The 8,165-nt window shown below is 35.1% G+C and overlaps 1 protein-coding gene across 2 annotated transcripts in view; it reads left to right on the forward strand.

Annotated features, from left to right (window-relative positions):
* eda (ectodysplasin A) overlaps positions 1 to 7,952 on the forward strand; it is a 94,221-nt gene extending 86,269 nt beyond the window's left edge. The window contains exons 5-8 of one of the 2 annotated variants that reach the window (XM_088925143.1): positions 2,010 to 2,044; positions 2,773 to 2,824; positions 3,387 to 3,517; positions 4,370 to 7,952. In XM_088925143.1, coding sequence (XP_088781269.1) covers positions 2,010 to 2,044; positions 2,773 to 2,824; positions 3,387 to 3,517; positions 4,370 to 4,630 — 479 coding nt within the window. In that variant the 3' untranslated portion in view covers positions 4,631 to 7,952. The remainder of the gene's footprint in view (positions 1 to 2,009; positions 2,045 to 2,772; positions 2,825 to 3,386; positions 3,518 to 4,369) is intronic. The other variant, XM_088925144.1, reaches the window with a different exon arrangement.
* Positions 7,953 to 8,165: the final 213 nt, after the last annotated feature.

The following is an 8,165-nucleotide window of genomic DNA, read 5'->3' on the forward strand; positions in this document are numbered from 1 at the left end:
TCACATTTTAAATCAAGTTTAGACACCCGAGAAACTTCACCCTGTTAATTTTTTTTCCATTTTCAGATTGTAAATCTAATGTGCCCTAAAAGAAATTAATTCTGCAACATAATATTGCTTGTCAACAAAATCTGGTATATTCAATACCCATTGAATTTATGTATAAGTCACAGTTTCTTTTATATTTTTTATTAAGAGCATAAAACAAGTTACAAATGAGAGGAGGCCATTTGACCCATCTAGTTTGTTTTTCAGTAGGCAATGAATCTAAGGAAACTCAGTTTTTTTTTTAAAGAAAGTTAGGGTCCTGACTTAAACTACATGACTCGAGAGCTTATTGCAATGTTATTTCGGTTTCTTTACACCTGTATCCTTTGTTTTCCTTGGTTTGTGTTTTGCTTTTGCTCTTGTATATATCTATTGGTTTGACATTGTTTGCACCTTTCAGGGCTTTGAAAACATCAACCAAATCTATTAATCCATTTATTTATCTATCTATTTTATTTATTTTTCTCTGATGTCTTGATCTAAGTTGACTTACTATAAATGAATCTATAAATTGTTGAAAGTATTAAAATGTATAGTGTAATAGGATTTAGACAGAAGAACTTCAGTACAATAATACAGTGCAAAAATTAATAACACTTTAGAATGTCTATGTATGGCCTACAGTAACAGAAAAAAAAATAATACAACCTATCAACTATACAGTCTGTTGATAGGGTCTAACCATTCGGGTCTGATGGAGACTCCAGAAAATCATTAGAGTTTTAGTGCGGTCCTGATTTCTAGATATTGCCACCACAAGAGTGGAAGGGAGTTCTGTTGAGCTGCTGCTTATTTAAGAGCTTTGGAGACAAAAGGATCTAAAGACGTTATATACCTGAAGCAGTTCGGTATAGTTTAGGGTCACAATCTTTTTTTCCTAATACTCTTCCACCCCGCATTCCAGTACAGTGTCATGTCATGTCATTTGCCAAACTGCTTTATACCATACAATGTTGCGGGAAGCTGGAGCATACCCGGCACGCATTGAGCGCAAGGCAGGGTACACCCCGGATGGGACGCCAGTCCATCAAAGGGCAAGTGTAAGCCAATCATACATGGGGACAATTTGGAGGCTACAGTAAAGGCCAAGGGTGGAAATTTGGCTCGGACACCGGGATAACTCCCTACTCTTATTGAGAAATGCCCGGAGATCTTTAATGACCACTGACATTAAAGGTCAGGACCTCGGTTTAACATCTCATCTGAAAGATGGTGCCCACTACAGTATTATGCCCCCACCACTATACCGGGGCATTTGGACCCACACAGACAGCAGGGTAGGCGCCCCCTGCTGGTCTCACTAACAGGAGGTCTCCCATCCAGGTACTGACTAGGCTCAACCCTGCTTAGCTTCAGTGGGTAGCCAGTTGAGAGCTGCAGGGTGATATGCCTGCTTCCAGTACAATGTGTCAAATAGAAATGTCCAATATATTTTTTAATATGGAAATGTATAAGAACATTGTATAGTTGTGAAGTGATATCGAGACACCTTTAAATATGATGAACACATACACAGGGAAATAACCACTCACATTCAGCACTTTTTATACATACAGTTACTGAATTATGATCCTTTAGAAATTGAATTCCAAAGGAATTCCATCCTGAGCTTTTTTATGAAGTTTTCTTTATGAACTAAATGCTCAATGGAGTTTAGATAGAACACAATGCTGACGACCGTTTAGTGTGTTGGGCTTGACATTATGGGCTTGGCATTATATTTTTCATCTAAAGCAGAGAGAATCCTGCTTGTTTCTGTTGACTCACATAAAGGTGCTGAGAAATTACATTATTTCTCTGATGTTCTGAGTCCAGGCAAATTTTAGCTCTGCATTTCCATGTGAGCTTACACTCTGCTAAGTGAATAAAATGCACCAACAGGTTGCATAAAGGAAATTGGCTCTAACTAACTCTTCTGTTTCATAAATGACTTGGTAGCTGACATATTTCCTTTCTTGCAGGAGGCACGGACAAAGCTAGGGCCAGAGACATGCAGGTAATTTGTTGCACTTGGTTTTTATTGTAAGGATATTAGTACGAATCCTGTCTTCAGACATGTATTAAGTGTCCTAGGAGAGTTCACTTCCATAAGTGATCAAAAATTCTTAAGCTGCGGTATATGTAACTTCCTAATTTGGTCCTGCAATTAATCTCATTCCAGTTTTGCCAGTTGTTTAGGTTCATCCATTTGTATTGACTGTCGTCTCCAGTTGAGTAGGGAAGTGAATGTGATATTAGTTTAACTGTTGTTTAATTTCAGAATTATGTAGCTTCATTGGCACTTCTCTGTTGATCTTGTTTCCCCTATTCTTGTTGCATGCTTGTGTATTTTCTTAGTTTTGCATACCACATTGTATGCAAATGTTGCTGTCTTTACACATCTATTTATTAAAAGTTTTTTAAATGGGGTGCTCCTCTGAGATTTCAGAACATGATTTTGGTGGTTATAAATGACATAATGGATGAATGAAGATTATTAGCACCAAAGTAAATGAGTACTGATGTATTACAGCTAATTGATGTACAGTATTACAGCATAATCTGAGTCCTTGTGACATAACGTGAGACAAATGTGACATACAGTAATGTTTAGGATCAGTATTATCCTGATTCTGGAAAAAGCATGTTATTTTGCTTTTAAAGATTGGGCTGTTATTAAAATGCACATAACAAAACACTTTGAATAATGAGGTGTGACATAAAATATGCCTGATTGCTTTGCAGCCTGCTGTTGTACATTTGCAAGGCCAAGAAACAACGATACAAGTCAAGGAAGGTAAGCGTTAAATTTTAGAAACTGATAAATATTTTCTTCTAATTCCTCTGAATTTCTTGGTTTTGTGGGTGGCAGGTAGTTTTTGTAGGTTCTCTATCTTTTAAATGTGTAATAGTTTTTAACTTAGAAAAAGCTGTGGAAAGCCCTCAGTGCAAAATACATTTTTTTATAAAATCAAGCATATTTTAGAAATCTGCCTTGTGTGGTTCTACTGTATGTAGAATTTTTATTCCACACTAATTCTATGAGTCCACGAGATGCTTTAATACTAAGAGAAACTCTTCAGTATGACATGATTATTGGATTGATTTTTTCTTTTCTTTAATATACCTCACTTTATCCAGACATTAGAGGAATAGAATTAGTCATGTAGTACTATACATAGAATTTGGAAAATAAAATTGTGGTAAATTTGTTTTAAAAAATGTTATTTTTAATTATAAAGACAAATCAGAAGTACAAGGCTTTATCACAGTGAGGTAAAAGCTATTTTGCAAAAAATTAACTTTTCATTGTAAGTGAGCTGACTGATGTTGAGTGACTGCCCTTTTCTCACGCTGAGATCTTTCAGAAGGCGTACTCAAAAACTGGAAAATGATATCCATACACCCCAAGGTGTTCAAGATGCACTCACGATCTGGGGAGCTGGAGGTGCTAGTTGATGGCACGTACTTCATCTATAGTCAGGTAGAAGTGAGTACGGTCTTGGGCCTAACTCTTCTTTTCAACTGCATGCAACTGACCCCTTTCTCACTGGAGTGATCACAAGGCTACAGTCTGTTCCCAAAGTAGATACCTTGAAGTACAGCAAGGATTCTTGGTAACCCCTGTTGTTTAATTAATCTCACCCAGGACCTTGAAGGACTTGGGTGTATTATTGGTAAACCAAACATATTTTATGTCTGGTAAAATGTTGGTTATTTTTTGTATTTTATAAGGATCATATTTTTTTAAGTTGGAACTATTGTTTGGAAAGTCAAGTGGTGGTCACCAAGCCAGATAAGCAGCTGCCAGACCCTGAAACAATTCAGTTTTACTTCCAAGTGCTGCAGTGCGAAAGGGGAAGGTGAAAGACCAAGCCAGTTATGCTGTATTACGAAACAGGCTGAACTTACAGCACTGAACTTATTTCTGTGCAAGGAATTTTGAAATGGTACTCCACAGAGAGCTCTAAAGTACTGGTTTAGTCAAGTTCCAAACTCAGTCATTAATATCTCTAATTAAAGAAAGTCATGGTCTATTCATTTTATCATGGGATGTCAACTTGCTCCAAATTAAACTAGGGCTTGGCCTCTTACTGAAAAAATATTAACAATAATAAGGCTAGTATTACTGGTCACTTTAGTTTGAGAATTTTTATATGTACATGTAAAAGATTTTGTATTGCATGATTAGTGTTATACTGTAGAGATTTTGTAGCATACTAATATTTTGCTGGGAGTAGCGTTTGCAAAGGGAAAGGATTCTTAGTAAACAGTTTTAAAAAATGTATTGTTTTTTTTTTTTTGCATGTGTCTCCATCTCTCTCTCCTGAAATTCTGCCAGGTATACTACCTCAACTTTACAGACATCGCCAGCTATGAGGTGATGGTGGACAAAACTCCTTTCCTGCGTTGCACTCGCAGCATTGAGACTGGCCAGAGGAAATTCAACACCTGCTACACTGCAGGAGTTTGCCTCCTGAAGGCCAGGCAGAAAATTTCCATCAAAATGGTGTACGAAGACACCTCCATCAGCATGACGAACCACACCACATTCCTTGGAAGTATTCGACTTGGGGAGGCTCCATCTTCAGGCCGTTCTTGAGGGGCATCACTGTCCTCATTCAGCTCTGACAGGCCTTCTTCTACTTTGCTTTGTGACTACTAGGCAAATGCAAAAGACTCAATGAAACACAAATCACACTGCCTCTGAAAAACTCATCTTCTGTAGTCATCTCCTGTAGCAGCTGATCAGGAACTTCATTCAACATTTATCCGTAGTATTATGATACCACCCTTTTAGATGTGTAAAAGATACACTAATTCCTTGGAAACTGTCATACAGCTTCCCATCAAATTGTATATCATTATTTGACTACCTGCTGGAATGTACATTCCAGTGTAAAGCAATGAAGAAGGAGAAAGGATGGAGATATATATATATATCACAGCAGGAAATCTTATACTGTAAGTTAAAATTATTGTTGCACCCTATGTGTTGATTCCCTTTAGCAAATATGATTTTAGCCATTGCAAGAAAATGCCAACCTGAAAACCAAGTATTTTCTACTTTAAGTTGTTCCATCAGTTAACTGCAGCTGGTGTTTCTTTGTTGTCATTACTGTTTTGTTTATAATACAGTATAAGCCAATAAGCAAACCTTATTATTCTTCCACAGTATCAAATACATTTTGCAGCATCTTTCTTGTGCATGTTCTGTTAAACAAGTTTAAAAAGGGAACACAAAGCTGCAAACCAAAAGAGCATGAGTATGTTTCTGGTTGCTCTGTACATTCATTCGTGAGAAAGAGCCAGCAGCAGCTAAAGCTGATTAATGAGGATGACTGATTGATAGATGTTTGTTGAACTTCATTAGCTTCTATCGGCTTTCCAATAAATACCATATGGTACTGCTGTTTTCAGCATGTTAATTAACATTCAACTAATAATTATCTCGAAAACCTAAAGGGTGAAATCAGGAGAATTGTGTTCTGTTTTGTCTTCCTATATATTAATAATGTGTAAATGATACTGGACTGCAAATGTGTTGGAAATGGTTTTTCTGAACTCCAATACACATTTTTTTAAAACCTTTTAAGAATAAGAAGGCCCTTTTTGTGTGGCTTAGATAATGTTTAAATTGTTGAAAGTGAAAATTAGGCTTTTATGGAAATGCTTTACTATGTCTAATAATAGTAATAACTAGTGCAACCTACCCCTCACCCCCCATGAAAAAAGAAAAGCTAGAAACGTACAACAAGGTAATTGTAAATAATGTATACTGTATTTATAAATCATTTTCTAAGATCCGACAGGAAAAAAAAAAGATGCTGGTGTATTTCAGGATGGTGTTTGAGAACTACAACTGTAGATCACGTCTGCTTCCTAAATGTTTTGTAATGTCAGTAACACTTAAATGGAATACCAATCAATTGCTTTATGCGTTGTGTAAGGATGGTAACTAAATTAGATTTAGATGCTTTTGATAAATCAGATTTTATTTAAAAAGCAATGTACATTTCTAATAACTGTGATGCAGAAAAAAATACTACACTTTCTTATGAGACCTTCCTTCAAATCACTTTCAGGCAAGCCAAACTTTTGAATAGCTGTCTAAATGTCCTCTCTTTTGAACTTGTACAAGAAGAAAACTCTCCCAAGTTCAATAATTTGATTGTTACAGTGAAGCGGGTGTTTTTTTAATATCAAAAGGGTTACCCTTGAGGAGCGAGAGTTTCATACTGCAATTGTTCTGAATCCTAGTGCAATGTCCATCTGCTGGGGAGCTTTCACAAAGAGCTTTGCGTGTTCGCTTTTCCGGTAAAATGTACATTTCACCAAGAATCGGAGACACAGCTGGAAGCAATTGGAAAATAGCGCAAGCAAACAAACAAGTTTTTCACTTCATTTCATTTCAGTGTGAATGTTACTAGTGTGTTACTAAAATGGTAATATACATTTTTATTCATATAAAATTAAATTTTACTTGTTTTTTTATTCAGATAAGATCCCATTCTTAGAAAGCAAACTAAGTACAACTGAAAGAGAGGTTAGAGAGGAACAGAAGATTCTTCATCACTATTGTGTGCATTTATAGAGAGCTTAGTGAATTAATCCCTTTGCTTCCAAAGACAAAAGTAGCTGGTAATATGTTGATGTGGTGTCAGTGTTGAATTGGATAATGGTATTATTTTTAATAAGAGCCCTCACTTGTTTTAAATTGTTCTTCAGATCTCCTTAAAACATCAGTTTTTGTATTTGTAACTGAGTTATCATGCACTAGGCTTCATTAGTTAACACTTTGGTAGAAGCCCACAATTTTGTTAAAAATCATCTTATATCATGGGTCTTCAATAAAATGGTCAGGCATATTTTTAAACATTTATTGACAGGATAAAACCCCTTGGCATACACCATCTCGTTTCAAGGGGTCCTGTGATTGAATATGATTGTCTCTAGGTACTCCAGCTGACTTGAATCCAACCACAAGTGCTTCTTTCCTGGCAGGTACTCCTTTAAAACCAAGTCTAATGTTCTCATGCTAAGAAAGAACTGACTGCAATTTCAGATGAAAGAAACCTTACATGCTCCTTTAATGGAATGTTGCTGTATCCGTTTTAACCCAAACACAAATCTGAGACAAGATACAGTGCATTTACACTTATTTAGTTTTCTTATTGCTAAACCCATAATGTGTTTTTGTTGTTGTTTGAGATGCAGGCATTTTTTATAAAAGTTTATTAACACCTCTTATTTACATTTTTTATCACTGAAGAAATATGTCATTTTTTTGTGTTACCTTTTCTTGGATAGCTTTGTTTTCCAATTCATTTTTAACTGTATTTTATTGTAACAAAGTGCATTTCTTTTACATTTCTAACATTATGTACAGTATAGTTGAAGTTTAAAGGACAAAATGGGCTTTTATTTAGATACAATGTTCATACATTCTTTAAATACTTTGATAAATTCATAATGTGTTTTCACCTGATATTATTCAAAGGATTTTGTGTTCTTCACATAAACTGTTTTATTCCAGAAAAATCCATCAAAATACAAAAATACTTATAGTTAGATTATAGTTTCACGGTAAGACACAAAAGTGATAATTAGTCGTTTTAGGATTCCATAGAAACAGATTTACAAAGTAAGGATTAAAGATAATGAAATTAGACCTTTAACAAGAGTTTATTAAAAAATATTACTTTTGAGTTGTGTTCCATAGAAGCCTTTCAGTTTCTTCACATCGTGAATTGTGTACTACATAATTATGGTATATTTTTAATTGTTATCCTAGTTGATGGAATATACTGTACATTTGTATACTGCATTGTATATATGTATATAAAAATAGAATGTACTTTTTTGTAAATGGACTTTATTTCTTTATACATTCAATTAAAGCCTTGTTCAATCATAGATGTTTACCTTTTTGCACATCTGATATTTTCCTTCCCTTTTTAAGCTGTTTCTTAACCGTTAATTTCCTAAATCTTTTTAAACATATTAGAAGCAAGCAGCTGCAAATGTATTTACCTGAAATAATAGAAGTATGGTAGAGACACATTTAAACTATTTAAAAATAGGCCTGTGCTTCTGACACCTTATTGAATGTTTTAATACAATGTTTAAACTTTGCA

This window comes from Atractosteus spatula, chromosome 9 (assembly GCF_055471065.1).
Source record: "Atractosteus spatula isolate fAtrSpa1 chromosome 9, fAtrSpa1.hap1, whole genome shotgun sequence".
Lineage (NCBI taxonomy): Eukaryota > Metazoa > Chordata > Actinopteri > Semionotiformes > Lepisosteidae > Atractosteus > Atractosteus spatula.